This window comes from Medicago sativa, chromosome 3, assembly GCF_051527215.1.
Source record: "Medicago sativa cultivar Bolivia chromosome 3, Bolivia_mono, whole genome shotgun sequence".
Taxonomy (NCBI): domain Eukaryota; kingdom Viridiplantae; phylum Streptophyta; class Magnoliopsida; order Fabales; family Fabaceae; genus Medicago; species Medicago sativa.
The window spans coordinates 74990453-75015443 of record NC_140751.1 but is presented as its reverse complement, the minus strand read 5'-3'; the positions used below and the strand labels follow the sequence as shown (position 1 = coordinate 75015443).

Below are 24991 nucleotides of genomic sequence, written 5' to 3'. Positions count from 1 at the left end.
GTTGAAAAAACGGGATTGCTATCGCCATTACCAAGTGAGGTCGATACTCCCTTTTGAAAATGGTTTTAAAAGGCTCTTGTTGCACTGACTTCGCAATTTTTGTTGACCTAATAAGTTCTTCTAACTCAGGTTCAATATCAATGGAAGATCCTCTGATTTTGTGTAATGCTTTTTTGGCTTGCTCTATCTTACCACGTTCGACTAAGCTGTTGGTAGAGCTGTCAATTAGGCCCCAAAATACAAAGCCCCACATAAAAAGCCTACACCAAGCCCCATTTAATGTTGGCCCCATGTTGAAATAGATTTGTTTGGCCCTAGCCCACTAAATTAATTTTTTTTTATGGGCTTAGTGTCAGGGGTTTCAAGGCCCACTAATTATATTTATGATTTTTGAAGCAAAAAAATAATAATAAAACTAATTTTTTTTTGTGCTGTAAAAAAAAAACAGCCACTGTGCACTGCCGGGGCGCCGGCGGCCACCGACCAACCACCACCGGAGCTCCGGTAGCCACTGTGCCGGCCGCCGTCAACCACCACATTTTTGCCGGAAAATTCCGGTCCACCACCATGGGTCGCCGGAGCCGCCGCGGGCCACTGTAGCTTCGGCGTTGACCTTGCTGTTGACCGGAACAGGTTACCAAAAAAAAAAATGAAAAAAAAATCTGAAAATTGGGGCTTGTGGGCCATGTGGGCTTACTGGTATTGGAGCCTATGTAAAATGGGGCCAATTTTCTCTTCTTCTTTTTAAACCCCCTCTACATGTGGGCTGGGGCTGAAAATTTCAAGCCCCATCAAATTGACAGCTCTAGCTGTTGGGCGTGTCAGTTATGAGGAAGGCACCAATGGTTATTACAGCTGCAGGCACAACTGCAAGTCCAAGCTAGAGTGTTGTGGGTTTGGATCGTGACAGAGAATGAGAAGGCTAAGGATAAGATAATATAAACTAGGGTTAATAGTGTTTTTCACCCCTGTAATATAGGCCATTTCCGGTTTTCGCCCCTGTAAAATTTTCGGTTTGATTTGCATCCTTGTAAAAATTTTTTTTCCAGAAAACACCCCTCCCCCGTCCAACTCAGCAAAATCGCTTACGTGGCGCTGATTTGGCATTTTTTTTCATTTTTTATTTTTTTATTATTTCCAAATCAGATTTTTATTTTAAAAATATTTAAAAATAAATTTTAAAAAATAAAAAAATCCAAAAAATATTCAATTTTTTTCCAAAAATGAAAAAAATCGAAAAATAATTTTAAAAAAATTCAGAGTAAATTTTAAGATTTTTTCAGAAATATAAAAAAACAGAAAAATAGTCATATTTGTTTCCAAAAAATTTAAAAATCGAATTTTTTTTTAAAAAATTAGAAAAAATCAGAAAATATAATCAGATTTTTTTAAAATTAAATTTTTTTATAAAATTCTGGAATTTAATTTTCAAAATTACAAAAGAGGTCAGATTTTTTGAAATCTGATTTTTTTTAAAAATCTGTATACAAATATAGAAAAAATTCAGATTTTTTATTCGAAAATTTTATACCACAATTTTAATAAAATATTGGGAAAAAAATCATTTCATTCCACAAATTTTTTTTTGCCTAATGATTCTAACAAAAATCCATTTTGGGGCTATAATAAGAATTTTTATTCTCAAATAATATCAGAGGGTTTTGCCATCGTTGTGGAAAGATTTTATAAGATTTATGATTTATGATTTCTACCTCCTCTAAGGAAGAGCTTAATTATAGGCAAAATGGAATTTCCACGACTTTTATAAAAACCTCCATTTCATTCAGATTTTTTTTCAAAAAATCTGACCTCTTGTAATTTTGAAAGTTAAATTCCAGAATTTTTAAAAATCTTTTTAATTTTAAAAAAATATGATTATATTTTCTGATTTTTTTTCTAATTTTTTAAATTTCCAAAAAAAATCTTAATAGTTTTTTTATAATTTTAAAATTTATGAAAAAAATCTAGTTTTTTTTTTCGATTTTTAAATTTTTTGGAAAAAAATATGACTATTTTTCTGTTTTTTTTATATTTTGAAAAAAAATCTTAATATTTTTTTGGAATTCTTAAAAAATTATTTTTAGATTTTTTAAATTTTTTGGAAAAAAAAACTGAATATTTTTATGATTTTTTGGATTTTTTTTAGTTTTTAAAAATTATTTTTCGAATTTGGGAAAAAAACTGAATATTTTTATTTTTTAAAAATTATTTTCGATTTTTTTAATTTTTTGATTTTTTTTATTTTATAAAAATTATTTTTTCGATTTTTTAAACTTTTGGAAAAAGAACTGAATATTTTTATGATTTTTTGGATTTTTTTTAGTTTTTGAAAATTATTTTTGGAAAAAAAACTGAATATTTTTATGTTTTTTATTTTTTTAAAATTATTTTATATTTTTTAATTTTTTGGAAAAAAAAACTGAATATTTTTATGATTTTTTGGATTTTTTAAAAATTATTTTTTAATATTTTTAAAATAAAAATCAGATGTGGAAATTTTTTTTTACACCTGGCCATTTAAAAAAAATAAAAAATGAAAAAATTGCCAAATCAGCGCCACGTAAGCGAATTTGCTGAGTTGGATGGAGGAGGGGTGTTTTCCCAAAAAAAAAGTTTTACAAGGATGCAAATCAAACCGAAAATTTTACATGGGCGAAAACCGGAAATGACCTATATTACAGGGGTGAAAAACACTATTAACCCTATAAACTAACAATGCTAAAAGATAAGAACTTCTTAATACTTTTCTCTGCCTTCATTCATTATGCAATCATTACATATATAGTACTGTCCTTACACAAAAGATACGGATCAATACAGAATATTATGATGACAGTCAGTCATGCACTATTTTTAGAGTCTTTTTCAAGATATTTTTGAGTTCACAAGCAAGTTTAAGCAGCAAGAAGAGCAAGAAAATTGGAACAACTGCAAGCTGCCAATCGTATTGCGATTTTCACCATCACAATACGATTTCTTGAAGTCAGAGAGCATGTTTTTGAAGGAGCTGGATCGCAATACGATCCATCCAATGTGATACGATTTCAAGAAGGGCTTTGAAGTAAATTAGGGTTTAATGAAGCCATCGTGGTACGATTGTGCCATCGTGGTACGATTTTGGGCGATCCAGATTTGCCTATTTAAGCTGAAGTCAGTCTCAAACAAAGGGGATTACGATTTTGGAGAGCTAAAGTGCAATTTTAACACCCAGAAGGCTGCAGCGGAGAGGATTTCATCATCTCTAACCCAGTTTATGTATGTTTTAATTCTTTCATTGATTATGCTATTTGTAAACTCAATTATGAGTAGCTAAATCTCTTAGAGATTAGGTCAGAGATGAATCTATGTAACCCTAATTGATCATATGTTGCTGTGAAACTCTATTAGTTATTAATGAATTTCTAGTCTTTATTCAATTCAATTGTTCTTAATGCTTTTTATATCCTGATCAAATATAAACATGATTTTGTGAGAACGAATGACTACTGACCATAGCTTTCGACTTAGACCTAATTGAATTGTTCTAATAAACATGGTTAGTCTAGGAATGGATAATCGTTTGCTAGTGATATTAGGTTAATGTTCATAAAACCTTCAAGGATTATTAGACCACCTAAGGAATTAGGGGCTGTAGTTTAAGAAGAGGGTCCTAACTCAAGGGATTGATTAGGGCTAATTTGTTAACTATCGTGAAACTAGAGAATCATTAGTAATAATAGGTGCAGTAACCTATTAGGGGAAACATAGAGGATTCGACAGACCTGATCTCATCTCTCTCCATATTTTCTTAATCAAATCTATTTTCTTTTATTTGATTTCATAAAATCAAACCAAATCTACTGCCTAGTGGCAAACCAAAATAAACTTTACACATCCTATTTCTATAACGCAATTGAATTATTGAAGTTAAAAACAGTCTTCGTGGGATCGATATTTTTACTACTTCGATAGTATTTGGTGCACTTGCCAAACGTCTATCATATTACATCACATGCATTTCATTCATTCTAACTAACTATGCCACCTAGCAGAGAGAGTCATCTAGTTCCTTCTAGAGCTTCTTCGGGAGAATGTAGTCCTTGAGATACTTGGGCCTGTTTCTGTTCCTCTTTGCTCTGAGTTGTGGTATGGGGCTCATTCTCATCATCACTTATATCTGTCCCAATTATCGGATCCATGACATCCTCTTCACCTTCAAAAAACACCTTGTCCTCAAGGTGAAACTCAGGGTAAGTGGTTTGAATGTCTTCAAAAGCTTCCCAAGTAGCATCTTCCGGAAAGAGTCCCTGCCACTGAATGAGGACTTGGTGATCAGCAGCATTAGCACCAAGTTTCCAGTCCAAAACTGCTAGAGGAGAAATTGTTAGGACTTAAGCCCGTGAGGAGAGCCTAACCCAAAAAACTAGTCCAATAGGTGGGAGAACCTCAAGGCTTAAGTACCACATCAAACACTTTGATATACTCGATGTGGGACTCCTAACATTGCCACGCCCTTTAAGAGCCGACGTCCACGACGGCTTTCACTCTATCGGCACTGACCCGATGGTAGCCCTTTCCTGTTTGGCGGCATCAGCAGCATTAGCACCAAGTTTCCAGTCCAAAACTGCTAGAGGAGAAATTGTTAGGACTTAAGCCCGTGAGGAGAGCCCAACCCAAAAACTAGTCCAATAGGTGGGAGAACCTCAAGGCTTAAGTACCACATCAAGCACTTTGATATACTCGATGTGGGACTCCTAACATTGCCATGCCCTTTAAGAGCCGACGTCCACCACGGCTTTCACTCTATCGGCACTGACCCGATGGTAGCCCTTTCCTTTTTGGCGGCTTCACTCACCTATCAGTATTCGGCTGAACACCTTAATCCAGCCTATAGGTAGCCCTTTCCGTGGTCCAACTCTCAATGAAAACACCAATTGTTAGGACTTAAGCCCGTGAGGAGAGCCCAACCTAAAAAACTAGTCCAATAGGTGGGAGAACCTCAAGGCTTAAGTACCACATCAAGCACTTTGATATACTCGATGTGGGACTCCTAACAGAGAGTCTCCATCCCCATGTGTGCTTGGCAGTGCCATAGTTTATGCAACCTGCAACAATTATACCAAATCCTAGAAAGAATGGAAATCTTGTGCTCAAAGCGCCTCGCCATTTTGGTGGAGCGATTTCAGATAGGTACAATGGTGCAGCCTTTTCCAATTGCAACATGTCATTTATATAACAATAATAATATGATTATAAGGAATAATAGACTTTTTTTTCAAGGAGGGAATAATAGACTTAATTTTTAATTGCGTTAATCATTTCCTTGCAAAATATCCTTATTTATTTTACTTATTTATTGTGATAAATAATGGTACTACTAACTTCTACTCCTAAAAATTACATAAACTATTAATAAATTTAATAGTACTATCAACTTTTTTTAATTCACGTGATTTGGTCAACGATTTCCTAAATTTAGGACAGAGACGACACTCAATTTTCTTTATATCCATTGACTTACTTGATTAGTGAAACCGACCCCTAACCCAAGAAGAACACGACCCAAGATAAGCATAGGGATATTTTCAGAACCTCCATTAATGGCACCACCAGCAAGGAAGACAATACCACCAATTATGATGACGTTTCTCCGACCAAACATCCCCGTAGCTTTGCTAGCCACGAGGGACAACACAAATCCAGCTAGATAAAGAGAAGATGTGAATAATGTCAATATTTGACTATCATACACACAATACATGTTCACTTTAGTACCAGCTGCCTTTCTAAGAATGTCTGGGAAGAATTTTTTAAGAAATGGCTTCATAGTTGTGACACCTCCTGAAATTTGATATTAACTTCACACATAAAGCTGAGAACAAATTTCTACAATAATTTCGATGATTAACGTAAAGAAGCTGAAAACTCATAAAAAGCCAATCAACAACATCCAAACTACACACAAAGCCTGCTAAACCTGTATCACCTAACAAACCTATTGGGGTTAGAGTAGGTAAACTATTAGAGCTCAAGTTTAGCAAACTACCCCCAAACCATCCTCTCCAACCTCAGGTTATTCAACCACTCAACATGGTTGTGCCTGATGAGGTTACTGCTGAAGCCTCATCATCTCAACCAGAGATTAGCCCAAGCTCGCAAAAAGCCTCTGAAGTTGCTTCTGAAGCTGTTGCTAATGAAGAAGTTACTTCAGAAAGCCCCCAACACCAAGAACCTAACCTACAAATGGCCTCTTCAACTAGCTCTAATCAACTCTCACATAAAACCTTCATCAAACCAACATGCTCTGACAAATTAGTTTCCATAGCCACATCTATGGATTCTGACTCTGAAGATGATCACATCAATCCACAATCTAATCCTGATCAACCATCTTCATCAAACATAACCACATCAGAGGCAACTGATATGGAGATTGATCACTCCTTATCCTCTGAAGTTGCTGAGACTGTCTTTGATCAACCCTCAACCAAAAAATTTCAAACTACAAATGGCCAATCATCATCAAACCAAGCAATTGTACCTGTAGCTAAACCAAAACCTACAAAAATACCCCCACCTACTATATTCCTTGATTCTACATTACTACAAAATGTGTGTGAGAGCATTGGACATGAATTGGTTCAGCTGATTCAAGCAAGAGCTGATCTGGTGCATACAGAGAGCTATGAGAAGAGATGGAGCAGACTTAAGGATAGAGTTGACAATGTTTTGTCTGCATTCCAATCTACTTGCATAGATATTCAAGATCAAGCTCAGCAGAAGCTTCAAGATTGGCTGAAGGGTATTGATGTAAGTTTACAGGAAGTCAAGGTCCTGAGAACATGGGTGCAAAATCCTCCAAGTATCAAAGGAAGAGAAGTTACAGACTTCATTCCCTCAGGAGTTCATCCAAGGGATCTGGATCTGACTTTCCTCACCAATGTCAACCTGAAGACTGCATCACCTGATCTAGCTTTGGTTCAGAGGAATATTGTCTTGGAAAGGCATGTCAAGAAGCTAGAGAAGGATTTGATAGAGCAAAAGCTCCTCATGCTGGAATACAAAACTTCTACAGAAGCCAATCTAGAAGAAGCTCAAGTAGCATTGAGGGAAGCCAATCTAGAGAAGGATTTGAGTCTTTTCTATTTTGTTGACCATATGATCAGTTGATTTTCCTTCTTAAAGCTTTCAACAGGAATCAGAAAAGAAAATGGTGGAATTTCGTTTTCCCTGTCAAGGTTCATCAAATTTATTTCAAGTCTTATAAATAGAAAATCAGCAAGCACTAATGTAAAAGAGTTGGTCATGTTATTTTTTCCATCCTCATCTTACATTTGTTTGTACAACTATAAATTTCATTATTTTTAACTTTTCAGGTTTTTTTAATCACATTATATATAGTGAATACAAGATAACTAGCCATTTCATCAATAGCTATGCACTCAATATTATACACAGTTTTCTGCATTAATTTATATGTCGTTTTTCTTTTTCTCTATTAGTTATTGGTTATCGTATATGTGAAACAATTTTGTTAAATTTAAATAGATCACAAAATGAATAAGTCTTAGTCTTATGATACAAAGATTAGTTTTAGTTACTACTCATTTGTCTTCTTCTAAGTATATCCTTCCTTTGAATTAAGTTATCCAAGTATCTCTACATTATCTCTTATATAAACTTTTGAGTGGCTTTGCTATCGCCAACCGATGCTTGTTCACTATAAAGTGGGGTAAATAGTTAGAGCATAGTATAGTTAATTACACTGATATTAATTAATAACTAGATTATATATAACGTCATGGTGTAAAGAAATACATTAGAGCATAGTTAGTTACATTTACTTGAAAAAAAAAAAAAAAGAAGATAAATTAACCAACTTCACACAATTGATGAGAACCAAGATGAAATAACATCAATCAAGTGTTGATTCCTCAAGCATTGACAACACTCCACCTTGTATTTCACTATGTTTTGTACTTGTATCAGAAGTGTATCTCTGATAATGAGAGGTTTGAGCTCTATTTATAGTAGTAGAGTAAGCTAGAATTCACTAAGCAAAATTGTAGCTCACTTGGTTAATTGACCTTACTTCATCTTGAAGTCTTTGTCAGCTCTACCCATGAGTCACTAAACCGCCATAATTCGCTAAGAAATTGTCGATTCTTTAAGGAAATTAGCTCTGCAAAAATTCAATAATTCTCAGATTTACTTCGCCAAGCTAGCTTCTAGTTTGCTTAGCGAATTTCCTCTACCCTGTTTCCTTTAATTCTTGGCTCAAAATGTCTTGATTTATCTCATCTTTGAGTGATAATTCTATATAACCTATAATCATAAAACGATGTAAAAACACATATTCTCATATTTCAAAACAAATCTCAAATATGTACAATAGTTGGGAAAAATTAATTGTTTTCTATCAATCCAATTTAATACGTTCCTATAAAACTACATTGCAAATTAGGTAAATTGGGCACTTATCATACGACACTATCGTTTCACAGAAATTGATGAATCCCAACATGCTTCACTCTCAATTATTAACAAACTTCTTAACTAAATTTTAACACAAGTGAACTCCTAACAACTATGAATTATAGATTTCATCAAATCTAAGCAATACTGACTTCTAAAATAATATAGCACTAATATAAGAAATAGTATACAATTTTTCAAAAAATACATCAACATTTTTTTTCTTTCATGTTTGTACACAAACTTCATGGACGATTTCCTTCTCCGTCTTCTCCTTTAACAAATTAAATCAATACCAAAACCAATGTTTACCCCATATGATGTGCATTGCTCCAAAGCAATTCCTTTAGTCTCCGGCAAGAAATAGAACAAAATGGCCCCAATGCTTGCGATATCACAAATACCATTATGAGATGCATAACAACAGCTATGCTTTGTCCAATGCTTCCTATATTTATGGGGAAAGTCTCAGTTGGAATGAGCCATGTTAGAGGGCTCCACGACAAACCAAAACCCGCAGCACAGAAACATATTAGTACCAAGATCAATATTGCATTGCCCTTTGATATGTCATTTTTACCATGAACATCAGTAACCACTGCCAGGACAATGGACACCGTAATCTGTTCACACAAATTATTTTTAATTAGTATACAAGAGTTCTTTAAAAAAAAAAAAGTACATTACATTTTTAAACACAAAATTTATACTCCCTTTTGTCCTGAATATGAATAAAGGGCATTATATCTGGAAAAGACATCATGGAAGTATGTTATATTTACTTAATTATATTTAAAACCAAAAAATACGAGCACATTTTTGTCAAAACTGGATGAAGTGTTCATAAATAAATAGAGTCTTGCTAACATATGTCTCAATGACCATGTTAAGAATTAAAAAAAAATACAATTTTGTATTGATATAAACATTTTTTTAACTTTTGAAACTTTGGATGCACGTCTTTAAAATACAAATACTATATTAGGGCACATGTTAACTTTCTCCATAAATAAAATAGATAGTTGGATTCTTAAAGAATTGACTTACCAAGCAGACAAACATCATAACACCCCCGGTTATGAACAAGAATCTTCGACCAAATCGATCAATAACACTAGAGGAGATAAGGATAGATGCAATGTTAACAACTTGAAGTATAATGGTAGAAAGTGAAGCGGCATCATCATGTCCCAAACCCAAAGATCTAAAGAGGTTAGGTGAATAGAAAGCTACGATGTTGTTCCCTGTAACTTGTTCGAAACACGGGATTGCTAAGGCCATTAAAAACTGAGGTCGATAATCTCTTTTGAATATGGTCTTAAAGGGATCTTGTTTTACTGATTTTGCAATTTGTGTTGACTTGATATGTTCTTCAAACTCAGGTTCAATATCAATGGAGGATCCTTTGATTATGTGTAAGGCTTTTTTGGCTCTCTCTATCTTATCATGTTCCTCCAAGGCGCCAATTGTAAGCACCACTGCAAGTCCAAGAGAGAGTCTCCATGTGTGCTCGGCGGTGCCATTGTTTATGCAATCTGCAGCGATTATACCAACTCCTAAAAAGAATGGAAAGCTTGTGCTCAAAGCTGCTTGCCATTTTGATGAAGCAATTTCAGATAGGTACAACGGTGCAACCTTTTCCAAGTGCAACATGTCAATAATAATCGTTCATAAGGAGCAATAGACTTACTTTTTTTTTTATCTTAATTATTTGACACATTTTCAAAAGTATTAATAAGTTTAATAGTATTATCAACTTTTCTTAATTTATGTGATTTAATCAACGATTTCCTAAATTTAGAACGGATGCGGTATCAAATTTATTTAAAACCCATTGACTTACTTGATTAGTGAAACCGACCCCCAACCCAAGAAGAACACGACCCAAGATAAGCATAGGGGTATTTTTAGAACCTCCGTTAATGGCACCACCAGCAAGGAAGACAATACCACCAATTATGATGACGTTTCTCCGACCAAACATCGTCGTAGCTTTGCTAGCCATGAGTGATGACACAAATCCAGCTAGATAAAGAGAAGATTTGAATAATGTCAATATTTGGCTATCATACACACAATACATGTTCACCTTAGTACCAGCTGCCTTTCTAAGAATGTCTGGGATGAAGTTTTTAAGAAATGGCTTCATGGTGGTGACACCTCCTGAAATTTGACATTAATGTTACACAAATCTTAGAACAAATTTCTACAATAAATTTGATAATTAACGTAGTTCAAATGTAAGATTAATTACGTTCAAGAATATAACAAGATTACACAATTCATTAGTCATAATAAAGAAAAAAGAACCTGAAATTCCGATGTCATATCCAAAAAGAAGGCCACTGGATGCAGCAACTATGCAGGAAATGATGATTGAGAGTGTTAATTTGCCACCAACATTGGTGGCAGTAACTTGTGTATCCATAGAGAATCCTGTTTTTGTCTATCTAAAGGTTGTTAATTACAGCACCAGACTTAGGCAAAGGCTACGGTGGGAGACCTCTTTAGGTCTCCTACCGTAGGAGACTTGAACTTTTTTTTTTGTTTTGTTTCCAAAATAGATGTCAACCATTGGATGTAGTTGAAAACTTTTGAATGGCTGAGATTCACATGTTAAATGATCCACTAGGATTTTATTATTTAAACATCTATATTCATTTTGAAAAGGGTGTTTTTGGCATTGTTGGTAAAACTGGAAAAATTCCCATCAAGCTCATAGAAGCTCATGATCTTGGAAACTATCACAAAATAAAAGCACCAGATCAATATATGTAACTTCTGGGTTCTACGTGTAGCAGTGTTGGTTTTTGTTTTTGAGGAGTGATATTTGTACAACCAATTGTTGTACAACTTGTGTGACAATCCTTTTTCTCTCTTCTTATTGGATAAAAAGAATAGAGAGAGAATGAAGAAGAGAGAGAATAAAAACACATGTGAGTATGAGAGAGAGGGTTGTCACAACAGTTGTCAAAAATTGGTTGTACAAATATCATTTCTCTTGTTTTTAAAAGAAAAAAGGTTTGGTGTTATATACATCATACATGGAACGCATATCCTAGCTTTAATTCACAAAATCAAAATCATATATATCCTAACAATTTATAAGATAGCAAAAGTATTTACAACAAATAATTATTAATAATCAACACTAATTTGCAGCTGATTTGATTCTCAAAAAAAAAATTATTTGGAAAGAGGCAAAGTTGGGAATTAGGCAAAATAATCTCACAACTGTGATTTATTTTATCATAGAAAGTTCTAATTTACTGAGTTTCAATTTTCTGGGTTTGATATTTGTAAAAAAAAAATTATGGGTTTGATAATTGAAATGGCTTTATCTTTCCTAAACCCAGAAACTCATCCACAAACAAAATATCCATTCTCAAATTCATCTCTAAACCCATAGTCCATCTCCAAATCTAATCTTCAAACCCAGAAATCCTTAAATCATGAAATTCTAAATCATTTCATCTCCTCAGTTTATCTAAATCACGAATTGCTCAGACCCATAAACTTTGAAGTTGGAAACGACTTTGGGAAGTGAAGAAGAAGAGCAAAAGGGTGATGAATTTCGAATGGAAGAAGAAGGGGGTTTATAGTACACTACCAGATCTAAAAATCTGATACACATCTTGGTTTGCAGTTTCACGTCTACCACAGTGAATTCAAGCAATACTGAAAGGAGATGTATGATGTTGTTGGATCCAAACTCTGAAGAATGAATGTTTCTGCAAGCAATGTTTTTGCTGTAATGGTGTTAATCCAGATATAAGATCTAAGTGAGATAACAACATTTTAATTAATTGGAATTTCCAATATTGACCCTGTGGTTAAATGAAAATATTTAAATACAATTTACTTCCAATATTAGGTAACATGGTAAAAAAAAAAAAAAGTCTTCATTATGGTCTCCTATGGTGAGAGACCTATTAAGGTCATGCACCCTAGATGGAGCCCCAGACTTATATATATGCATGAATCTCAGAATTAGTTTAACTCTGTGCTGGGTAGGACATTCATATTTAGAAGTGGAGCACATAATTTATATGCTAAGGGGTTGCATTATCTTTTGCTAAATGTGTCTATGTGAATGAAATATGAAATAGATTAGGATGAGTAGTTATTATTTTTTTTTCCATAAAAGAATTATCATTTTTTTTATATCAAGAAAGAATTGTCAATTGTCATTCTATTAGGCGATATTCTTGTTAATCATTCACACCCAAGGTTATCAAAATCGGGACTTTACTTCAAGTCGAAAGGGAGTAGAAAAATCGGGACTCGTAAAATCACAATCAAAATCGAAGGATTTTACTCAAGGACTTTTGTAGAATCGATGTAGGATAGCAAAGTCGGGACTCGTAAAATCGCAATCAAAATCGAGGATTCTACCAAAACAAAAATAATGTTAAATATATGTTATAAATTGCATATGGTCATAAATGTCTAAAGTTCAAAGTCCACAAAATACATATACATAAATGTGGGAGAAGTGAAGGAATGAAAATTTTTGGCCTTTCGGGTATTTATAGAACGGGTCATGGATTCAAATCGGGTCAATTTACAAACCAGGTCAAAAATTGACCCTTATCAAAAAAATGAACAAAATCCTTCAAAATCCTGCGATTTTGAATGGATTTCACGATTTTGTGCGATTTTGTGCGATTTTGATAGGATTTTGCCTGTTTTTGGGATTTTGCTATGGATTTGAGTCGTTGAAGCTACGCAAAGTCGCAAAAACCAGGATTTTGAGACTTAAGTCGGGTTTTTGATAACAATGTTCACACCAACTTGAACACTTTAGTTTAATTTAGTACTACTTGCTTTGCTTTTTTATTTTTGAAATATACTACTTGCTTTGCTTGTTATATGGTACATTTTTAAAGCTAGAATTGATTATTTGATTATAATACATCAATACAACAGTACCCGCAACCAATGCATATGTATGACATTTTTTTGTGACGGTGAGGTCAATTGTTCAATCTTTTATTCATAAATCATTTTTTTTATACTATTCATAAATCATTTGTTTTGTAGTAACTAAATATTACTCTATAATTTGCACATGCATTGTTTTTATTTTTATTTTTTTATAGATAAATATTAGTAGTTAGAAATGTTAGTTTTGAAGATCAAAACGGAACCTTATATGCTTCAAACTTTTTCAACATCTTTTAATTCATCAACCAAACTACCTATGCAGACATCTACACATGTCACATGCATATTGAAAAGTCTATTTTTTTTTTTTATTAAAGAGTAAAGGTCTTCTTCTACTGCACTGTTTAGCAATGTTTATATCATTAAGCCAGAAATTAGGTGTCGAAATAAGATAACTGATCTGCTATGAGTTGACTATTAATGGGATTAATTAATACGAGTAAGTTGTAACAGCTTGTAAGTTATTTTTTTGGTTACATAAAGTTTAGGTGGGTTCGGCTCCAGTCACCACCAAGGTCAGGGCACGCCTCCGGACCCAAAGGGGCACTTATAGAGGTACTTACAGATCACCCACCAACACTGCCTTCACAGCTTGTAAGTTATTAAAAAAAGAAAGGAATCCCATTTTATTTATATAATAATATTAGATTAAATATTAAATATCGAATGAAGGTATAATTGGAAGAAAAATATTACGCTAAAACTAAGTATCGTGTAGATATAGTTTAATTATTTTTCTGTGTAACAATTCTTCATTAAACTTTATTTACATTTCGATCGAGCTTATTGAATTTTAGATTATCAGAACTTCTTTCTCCTAAAAATCGGAGTGTTACATAATTAATTCTTGGATTATCACAAAAAGGAAAACAGCAATGGCAACACAAATAGTAAGAATACAAATTCCATTCTCTGCAGAGAAAACACGATGTTCTGCTGCAACTTCGACATTTAGGGAAAATAATTTCTATAAAACATTTATTGATTTATACATGCTTATCGTTAATATCTGAATTACAATTTACAACTATTCATGTACAAGAAAAACATTTAGTAAAAAAGAAAATGCACTAGAAAAACATTAACAATCAATACATTATTTTTGAGACGTTATATTATTGATTTATATTTATGAAGTCAATACTGCAAAATTTTGTCAAGATATAATGCATGTACATTGACTTCATTAAAAATAATAAATCAATCATAAAAAGTGTTAGAAACTTCATGGAAGATTTTCTAGGCCATCTTGTCCTTTAACATACCGAGACCAAAACCAGTGTCTGCCCCATATAGTGTACATTGACTCTAAAGGAATTCCTTTGGTCTCAGGCAAGAAGAAGATAACAAATAGAGTCATCACAATAACCCAAAAAGCATAGAAGACAAAGGCCCCGAACTTCATGTGGCATAACATTGTCAAGAATGTTTGCGATAACACAAAGATTATTATGAATTGCACTGCAACAGCTATACTTTGTCCTGTGGTTCTTATTTTTACTGGGAAAATCTCACTTGGAATAAGCCATGTTAGAGGGCCCCACGACCAACCAAAACCAGCAGTGTACAAACACAATAGCACCAATACAACTATTGCATTGCCCTTGGATATATCTTTTGTACCATCAACACCAGTCACCACTGCCAGCACAATGGACACAGCAATCTTCACATTGTTCACACAAACTATTTTAATTAGTAACAAGTGGAAGTAAATAAAAAATGTTAAATAGCTTAAAAACAATAATCAAGCCTTATCCCACTAAGTGAGTCGGCTACATGAATAAAATGATGCAATAATGTTAAACTAAATATCCTTCATAGGACAAAAATATATTAATTAACAAAAAGATAGATTAGTTTAGTTCGCTTACCAAGCAGACAAGCATCATAATTCCCCCAGATATGAACAAGAATCTTCGACCAATTCGATCAACAATACCAGCAGAGATAAGGTTAGACAAAAGACTAACGGATCCAAGTATAATGGCGGAAAGTAAAGCGCCGTCGCGTCCAAAACCCACAGAATGAAAGAGGTTAGGTGAATAAAAGGCTACTATGTTGATCCCTGTAAGTTGTTGGAAAAATGGGATTGCGAATGCCATCACCAAGTGAGGTCGATATGCCCTTTTTAAAATGGTTTTGAAGGGCTCTTGTTGCACTGATTTTGCAATTTCTGTCCACTTAATAAGTTCTTCTAACTCAGGTTCAATATCAACGGAGAATCCTCTAATTTTGCGTAAAGCTTCTTTGGCTTGCTCTATCTTACCACGTTCTACCAAGCCATTCGGTGTATCGGTTATGAGGAAGGAACCGATTGTCATCACAACTGCAGGAACCACTGCAAGTCCAAGAGAGAGTCTCCATCCCCATGTGTGCTTGGCCGTGGCGTAGTTTATGCAGCCAGCGGCAACCACACCAATTCCCAAGAAGAATTGAAAGCCTGTGTTGAAAGTGCCTCGCCATTTTGGTGGAGCAGTTTCAGATAGGTACAACGGTGCAGCCTTTTCCAATTGTAAAATGTCATAATATAATAAGAATGATGATTGATAATAACGGAAAATTAGTGACGAAATTATTGAATAAAAAAAATGAAATTCCTCAATAATTTCTTCGTCACAAAATTTATCGACAGTATTAGAGAGATATTTCACGTTTTCCATTTCTAAAAGTCCCTCGCTATTTTTTTTAGTAGTATGTATTTAGGATTCTGTTGATCAAAACATAAGAATTAATAAAAATCAAGCTTGTCAGACCCACGAATCTACACAGACTTATAAATGGTTTATAGATTTGACTCTTAAACTACGCACGCACGCGCACACACACAAATATATATATATATATATATATATATATATATATATATATATATATATATATATATATATAGACACACACACACATACGTAGATAAAATTCTAGTTCCTTCTTAAATATCGCCTTATCATAATAGTAGAATTTAAAAAAAAAAAACAATTTTACGCAGGATTCTACTTGTTTTTGCCTCTTAAACTCGTACACATGTACTCGTGAGTTTGACAACCATAATAAAGATGTTAGAATTACTAAATATGTTAATAATTTAAATATCGCCTTATCATAATAGTAGAATGAAAAAAAATCAATTTTATGCAGGATTCTACTTGTTTTTGCCTCTTAAACTCGTACACGTGTACTCACGAGTTTGACAACCATAATAAAGATGTTAGAATTACTAAATATGTTAATAATAGAAATCATTTTACAAGTTCATTGTCCATGAGAAAGAACTATAGTTTATGTTTTTATCATTAATATTTATTATAAATTGCAGAAAAAAAAAGACGTGATATATATAGATATGAGTACGTTGATAAAGAAATAATTAATGCAATTAAAAATTTGCAAGACATTAGACATCAATATGTATGGGAATTCGAAATAATTAATGCAATTAAAAATTTGCAAGACATTAGACATCAATATGTATGGGAATTCATTATGGGAAGACATGAAGACATCAATATGTATGGGAATTCATCTTTTTTTTTTGTGGTGGCCGGGGTTTGAACCCTGTACCCTGCATATATTATGCATTGTCCATAGAGGTGTCAATATCATGGGGCCTTGAAATTTTGGCCCCAGCCCACATAGTAATGGGGCTTAAAAATCCACAAGATTAAAAGGCCCACATTCATGCAAGCCCACAAATCAAAAGCCCTCAAGGCCCCAAGCCCCAAAATTTCTATAAACATTTTCTTTTAAAGTTTTTTTTAAAAAAAAAAAAAAACTATTTTTAAAGATTTTTTTTATTCAAAACAACTTATTTATACAAAATAGCTTATTACGATTTCATTTTAAAAAATAACTTATTCAAAACAACTTATTTATGCAAAACAGCTTATTTATACAAAACAACTTATTTATGCAAATCAGCTTATTCGAAACAACTTATTTATACAAAATAGCTTATTTGTGCAAAACAGCTTATTCAAAACAACTTATTTATACAAAACAACTTATTTGTGCAAAACAACTTATTCAAAACAGCTTATTTATGCAAAACAGCTTATTTGTGCAAAACAGCTTATTCAAAACAGCTTATTTATGCAAAACAGCTTATTCGAAACAACTTATTTATACAAAATAGCTTATTTGTGCAAAACAGCTTATTCAAAACAACTTATTTATACAAAACAGCTTATTTGTGCAAAACAGCTTATTCAAAACAACTTATTTATGCAAAACAGCTTATTCGAAACAACTTATTTATACAAAATAGCTTATTTGTGCAAAAGAGCTTTTCAAAACAGCTTATTTATACAAAACAGCATATTCTGATTTCATTTTAAAAAACAACTTATTCAAAACAGCTTATTTATTCAAAACAACTTATTTATACAAAACAGCTTATTCAAAACAACTTATTTGTGCAAAACAGCTTATTCAAAACAGCTTATTCAAAACAACTTATTTGTGCAAAACAGCTTATTCAAAACAGCTTATTCGAAACAACTTATTTATACAAAATAGCTTATTTGTGCAAAACAGCTTATTCAAAACAACTTATTTATACAAAACAGCTTATTTGTGCAAAACAGCTTTTCAAAACAGCTTATTTATACAAAACAGCATATTCCGATTTCATTTTAAAAAACAACTTATTCAAAACAGCTTATTTATGCAAAAAAACTTATTCAAAACAGCTTATTTATGCAAAACAACTTATTTATGCAAAAACAGCTTATTCGAAACAACTTATTTATACAAAATAGCTTATTTGTGCAAAACAGCTTATTCAAAACAACTTATTTATACAAAACAGCTTATTTGTGCATAAATAAGTTGTTTCGAATAAGCTGTTTTGTAAAAAACAGCTTATTCAAAACAGCTTATTCGAAAACAGCTTATTCGAAACAACTTATTTATGCACAAATAAGCTGTTTTGTATAAATAAGTTGTTTTGAATAAGCTGTTTTGCACAAATAAGCTATTTTGTATAAATAAGTTGTTTCGAATAAGCTGTTTTGCATAAATAAGTTGTTTTGAATAAGCTGTTTTTGCACAAATAAGCTGTTTTGCATAAATAAGTTGTTTTGAATAAGCTGTTTTGCACAAATAAGCTGTTTTGTATAAATAAGTTGTTTCGAATAAGCTGTTTTGCATAAATAAGCTGTTTTGAATAAGCTGTTTTGCACAAATAAGCTGTTTTGCATAAATAAGTTGTTTTGAATAAGCTGTTTTGCACAAATAAGCTATTTTGCATAAATAAGTTGTTTTGAATAAGCTGTTTTTGCACAAATAAGCTGTTTTGTATAAGTAAGTTGTTTTGAATAAGCTGTTTTGCACGAATAAGCTGTTTTGAATAAGCTGTTTTGCATAAATAAGCTGTTTTGAATAAGCTGTTTTGCACAAATAAGCTGTTTTGCATAAATAAGTTGTTTTGAATAAGCTGTTTTGCACAAATAAGCTGTTTTGTATAAATAAGCTGTTTTGCACAAATAAGCTATTTTGTATAAATAAGTTGTTTCGAATAAGCTGTTTTGCATAAATAAGCTGTTTTGAATAAGCTGTTTTGCACAAATAAGCTGTTTTGCATAAATAAGTTGTTTTGAATAAGCTGTTTTGCACAAATAAGCTATTTTGCATAAGTAAGTTGTTTTGAATAAGCTGTTTTTGCACAAATAAGCTGTTTTGTATAAGTAAGTTGTTTTGAATAAGCTGTTTTGCACGAATAAGCTGTTTTGCATAAATAAGCTGTTTTGAATAAGCTGTTTTGCACAAATAAGCTATTTTGTATAAATAAGTTGTTTCGAATAAGCTGTTTTGCATAAATAAGTTGTTTTGAATAAGCTGTTTTGCACAAATAAGCTATTTTGTATAAATAAGTTGTTTTGAATAAGCTGTTTTGCACAAATAAGCTATTTTGGATAAATAAGTTGTTTTGAATAAGCTGTTTTGCACAAATAAGCTATTTTGCATAAATAAGTTGTTTTGAATAAGCTGTTTTGCACAAATAAGCTGTTTTGTATAAATAAGTTGTTTTGAATAAGCTGTTTTGCACAAATAAGCTATTTTGTATAAATAAGTTGTTTCGAATAAGCTGTTTTGCATAAATAAGCTATTTTGAATAAGTTGTTTTGCATAAATATGTTGTTTTGCATAAATAAGTTGTTTTGAATAAGTTGTTTTTTAAAATGAAATCGTAATAAGCTGTTTTGCATAAATAAGTTGTTTTGAATAAGCTGTTTTGCACAAATAAGCTATTTTGTATAAATAAGTTGTTTTGAATAAGCTGTTTTGCACAAATAAGCTATTTTGTATAAATAAGTTGTTTCGAATAAGCTGTTTTGCATAAATAAGTTGTTTTGAATAAGCTGTTTTTGCACAAATAAGCTGTTTTGCATAAATAAGTTGTTTTGAATAAGCTGTTTTGCACAAATAAGCTGTTTTGTATAAATAAGTTGTTTCGAATAAGCTGTTTTGCATAAATAAGCTGTTTTGAATAAGCTGTTTTGCACAAATAAGCTGTTTTGCATAAATAAGTTGTTTTGAATAAGCTGTTTTGCACAAATAAGCTATTTTGCATAAATAAGTTGTTTTGAATAAGCTGTTTTTGCACAAATAAGCTGTTTTGTATAAGTAAGTTGTTTTGAATAAGCTGTTTTGCACGAATAAGCTGTTTTGAATAAGCTGTTTTGCATAAATAAGCTGTTTTGAATAAGCTGTTTTGCACAAATAAGCTATTTTGCATAAATAAGTTGTTTTGAATAAGCTGTTTTGCACAAATAAGCTGTTTTGTATAAATAAGCTGTTTTGCACAAATAAGCTATTTTGTATAAATAAGTTGTTTCGAATAAGCTGTTTTGCATAAATAAGCTGTTTTGAATAAGCTGTTTTGCACAAATAAGCTGTTTTGCATAAATAAGTTGTTTTGAATAAGCTGTTTTGCACAAATAAGCTATTTTGCATAAGTAAGTTGTTTTGAATAAGCTGTTTTTGCACAAATAAGCTGTTTTGTATAAGTAAGTTGTTTTGAATAAGCTGTTTTGCACGAATAAGCTGTTTTGCATAAATAAGCTGTTTTGAATAAGCTGTTTTGCACAAATAAGCTATTTTGTATAAATAAGTTGTTTCGAATAAGCTGTTTTGCATAAATAAGTTGTTTTGAATAAGCTGTTTTGCACAAATAAGCTATTTTGTATAAATAAGTTGTTTTGAATAAGCTGTTTTGCACAAATAAGCTATTTTGGATAAATAAGTTGTTTTGAATAAGCTGTTTTGCACAAATAAGCTATTTTGCATAAATAAGTTGTTTTGAATAAGCTGTTTTGCACAAATAAGCTGTTTTGTATAAATAAGTTGTTTTGAATAAGCTGTTTTGCACAAATAAGCTATTTTGTATAAATAAGTTGTTTCGAATAAGCTGTTTTGCATAAATAAGCTATTTTGAATAAGTTGTTTTGCATAAATATGTTGTTTTGCATAAATAAGTTGTTTTGAATAAGTTGTTTTTTAAAATGAAATCGTAATAAGCTGTTTTGCATAAATAAGCTGTTTTGAATAAGCTGTTTTTTAAAATAAGATTGTAGTAAGCTGTTAAGAAAAAAATTATAATATGGGGCTTTATTAGGCCCACAAATAAATAGATTTTATAGTGGGCTTGGCCCCAAATAATTCTTTTCTATTAGGGGGCTTTAATTTAGTGGGCTTGGTGGGGGCTTTTTTAAGTGGGCTTTGAAATTTGGGGCTCTATTGACACCTCTAATTGTCCATGCCAACTGAGCTAAGTTCACGAGGACGTATGAGAATTCATCTAATACATGCTAGAAGTATCTTTAGAGAAAAATATGTGTTATTTCTTTCAAGGGAGGTTGAATAGATCAACCGGTGTTAGTGAAGAGTTAAAAGAATTTTTGTTTTTTTAAGAAGCAAAAAACAATATATTAATGAATAAAAATCTCAATCATGCATAAGATGTGCCTAGAAACGAGCCAAAACAGAGTCACGAGCTAGTTATAAAGTCTTAAAAATAAAAATGTCTAGATTTTGTGCTGAGTTAAAGGAGTTTTTTTTTTTTTTTTTGAGGGAGAGTAAAAGCAGTTAGAGGTCCAGTATTTTGTACAAATGGGAAAAATCAATTTAAAACTAATTTTTAATATTGACCTTTTCAAAGGATCTAATGGGATTACTATAATACAACGGGAACATTTTTTTTAAGCCATAATATATAGGGTTAATTATGTTTTTGGTCCCTACAAAATTGCGACCTTGTAAGTTTAGTCCTTACTTAATTTTAATAGCATTTTTAATCCCTACAAAAAAAAATTTACTTATAATTTTAGTCCCTACTAAAATAAATTTTGTTTAATTATCCTTAAACTCTTAAATTTTTTAACGATTCTTTTTATACAAGTTTAGAATACTATGAAAGGTTCATTTGCTAAAATCTATAATTTTTTAACATGAAATAAATTAAATATGAATTTTTTAAAACGACAAAAGTTTAAGATATAAGTAACAAAAATATGGACGTAGAAATCAAATTTTTGCGATATTTTTTTCGGAGGACCTTTTAATAACGTTCTTAACACGCCTGTAAAAAATTGTTGAAAAACTTAAGAGTTTAAACATAAATTAAACAAATTTGGATTGAGTAAGAACTAATATTGAGTGCAGAAATTTTTTTGTAGGGATTAAAAATGCTATTAAAATTAAGTAAGGACTAAACTTACAAGGTCGCAATTTTGTAGGGACCAAAAACATAATTACCCTAATATATACTACGGGAACATGTTGGCCTTTATTTCTCTTATTTTGACTTTTTTTTATTTAGTGAGTACGTGTATTGTACACTATGTTGATAATGATTGTTTTTTCATAATTCATGGGGTGCATAAGTCAGAAGAAAGTGAAAGGGAGATAAAAACTAAAACAAGCAGAGAAGTCATGATCAAGAAAGAAAAGAAAAAAGAGCAATTGTAAAACGAGGTGGCGTTTAGCTTGGGAATGGACAGTTTTTTCCCACCATGGGAAAGTGTCCTTTTCCAGGACAGGTGGCAGTGGGAAAACCGGTTAAGAAAAAAAGAAAAAAGAAAATAAAATTTGTTTTTTAATGCTGTTTGTTTGTTTACTACTGCATCACATCTATTATTTCTAGAACATAGTAATGTAAGCTCAATTCCTTCCATCTTCTCTCCAACAACTAAAAACAACTTAACAATGTTCTTCGTCATCAATGGATAAAGGCCACCGAGTTTCCTTCTCTCCTCTCCTCTTCCCATCATCACTATATTAGCACAATTTTTTTATATATAATGGACTTCCAACCAAAATCAAAAAAAAAAAAAAAAAAAAGGGTCTTCATCTTTGAAAAACTCATGACAGCCACCGTGTAAAAGAATTGAAGGGAGGAAGATTGACAACAAACCATAAAATAGAGAGACACCTTGTTAGTTTTATTAAAGAGGGTAAAAATGAGAAATTGTTTCTAACTTCTTGAGAATTGATTTACAGGAAACGTGAAAGCTAGAAAATCATGCTTAACCCAATCGATTCTAGGATCCATAATTGATTTTACAGCTGAGATCCAAACATGTTCAATCTTTGTTAAATCACAGTGACAACTAAAACCGTGTTTGTGGTTGTTTGTCGTGAGGGAAAGAGGTTGAAGGAGAAAGGAGGAGATGGATTGGAAAAAAGGAAAGAGATGGAAGAAGAAGGGATAAGATGCTTGATGCAGATCTCTTTTAAATTTTTTCAATTTTGTTTTCAATTATTTTTTAATAAATAATGACATGTTAATGTTTTTTTAAAATAATTGTTAATTAATAAAAAATAAAAGCTGGAAAAAATTAAATGAATAAATAAATAAATAATTGTTATTAAATGATTTTCGTGGGGCCCACAAATTGGTCACACAATACTCAACAAAAAGTATCAACAATTACCAGGTAATTAATCTTGGCCGTCCAAATAAAAAACTATTATATCAATGGCTAAAAATGCAACTTTCCCATCATGGGAAAAAACTATCCATTCCAATACTAAACCCCACCTTGTAACGAATTACATATTCTTCATACTTTCGCTGTCTTTTCTTTCCCACTATATAGCATACAAGCGATGGTAATTAAATCTCTTTTCCCATTGTAACTTTATTTTTTTAAGAGACTCCTTATACTCCTTAACAATTAATTTTGTTTATAAAAAAAGTTTCCTCTAAATGATTGGATGTGATCTTCTGATAATTATTACAAGTCAAATTTTTTTTTTTATGAATTAGATGAACCGATTTCAAGAGGATGTAGATTAGACGAATGGAATTGTGTGATTTAGGGGAAAATTAGCCCAATCCAAATGTGAAAGAATGAAGTATATTATCGTGCACAAGTAAATTAGTATTGCATCATGCATATGCACACAAGTTTCTTGTTCACCTTTGAATGAACATGCCATATCATACTGTTGTTTAAAAAAAAAATGTCAAAATCATACTTCAATTAATCTAACACCGAGATTTAGTTATCTGATGACAGAAACAAACTTGTGTATGGTGTAAAAATCTATCTCACTTGTACATCATAAAATTGACCATCAAACTCATTTTTAGCGGTGAATATCAAACTCAATTATTTAAGTTTTGAACTATACTTTTTATCAACAGAAAAAGTGTATAAGTCTACCAAAACAAAAAACAAATTGAAGTTTAGAATAAAATAAAATAATGTTTTACATGCAGACTTACTTGATTAGTGAAACCAACCCCAAACCCAAGAAGAACACGACCCAAAATGAGCATGGGAATATTTTCCGAACCACCATTAATGGCGCCACCGGCAATGAAGAGAGCACCGCCTATTATGATGACGTTTCTCCGACCATAAGCTGCTGTGACTTTGCTAGCTGCAATGGATGACACTAATCCAGCTAGATAAAGAGAAGACGTAAATAATGTCAATATTTGACTGTCATACACACAATACATATTCACTTCGGCACTGGCTGCCTTTCTCAGAATGTCTGGAAAGAATTTTTCGAGAAATGGCACCATCGTTGTAACACCTCCTGAAATTTAATAAAGTGAAAAGGAAAAAAATGTGAAATTAGATAAATAATCTTTTAAACTTGATAGATAGACTGGAAAATTTATGGAATAAAAGCAGAAGAAAAAAAAACCTGAAACTCCGAGATCATATCCATAAAGAAGGCCACCGGATGCGGCAACTATGCAGGTAATGATGATTGAGAGTGTTAACTTGCCACCAATATTGATGGCAGTTACCGGTGTACTATCCACTGGTAAAACCCCACCAGTCATTTTCAAACCTTGTTTTGTCTATGGATATATCGACCTCTAAGGCTCTAAAATGTAGCACCAAGGTTAACTATATTGTGAGTCTCAGTTAATTTAACTCTATGCTGGTTGGGACGCTCATAATTTAAAATGGGGCAACTAATTTATAGGCTAAGGGGTTGCATCATGAAAGGATGTTTGTCTTTTGCTAAATGAGACTATTTGGATTAGAACGTTAGAACAGATGATTTTTGTCTTTCTACAAAATAATTGTAATTTTTTTCTAAAGATTCTAAGCAGGGCCGGACCTTG

General features: G+C 32.0%; 1 protein-coding gene and 1 pseudogene across 2 annotated transcripts; both read right to left on the bottom strand.

Annotated features, from left to right (window-relative positions):
- Positions 1-8475: 8475 nt before the first annotated feature.
- On the bottom strand, positions 8476-10929 carry LOC146940163 (sugar transport protein 5-like; annotated as a pseudogene). The gene is made up of 4 exons (XR_015031900.1): positions 10765-10929; positions 10298-10617; positions 9502-10089; positions 8476-9077 (listed from the first exon to the last, which is right to left on the bottom strand). The product of XR_015031900.1 is annotated as a sugar transport protein 5-like (transcript).
- A 3422-nt stretch (positions 10930-14351) lies between these two features.
- Positions 14352-24815, bottom strand: LOC146940162 (sugar transport protein 5-like). The gene is made up of 4 exons (XM_085753799.1): positions 24562-24815; positions 24131-24450; positions 15276-15905; positions 14352-15067 (listed from the first exon to the last, which is right to left on the bottom strand). The coding sequence occupies exons 1-4, from the start codon at positions 24701-24703 to the stop codon at positions 14627-14629; spliced, it is 1533 nt and encodes a 510-aa protein (XP_085609925.1). The 5' UTR covers positions 24704-24815; the 3' UTR covers positions 14352-14626.
- Between the last annotated feature and the right edge of the window lie 176 nt (positions 24816-24991).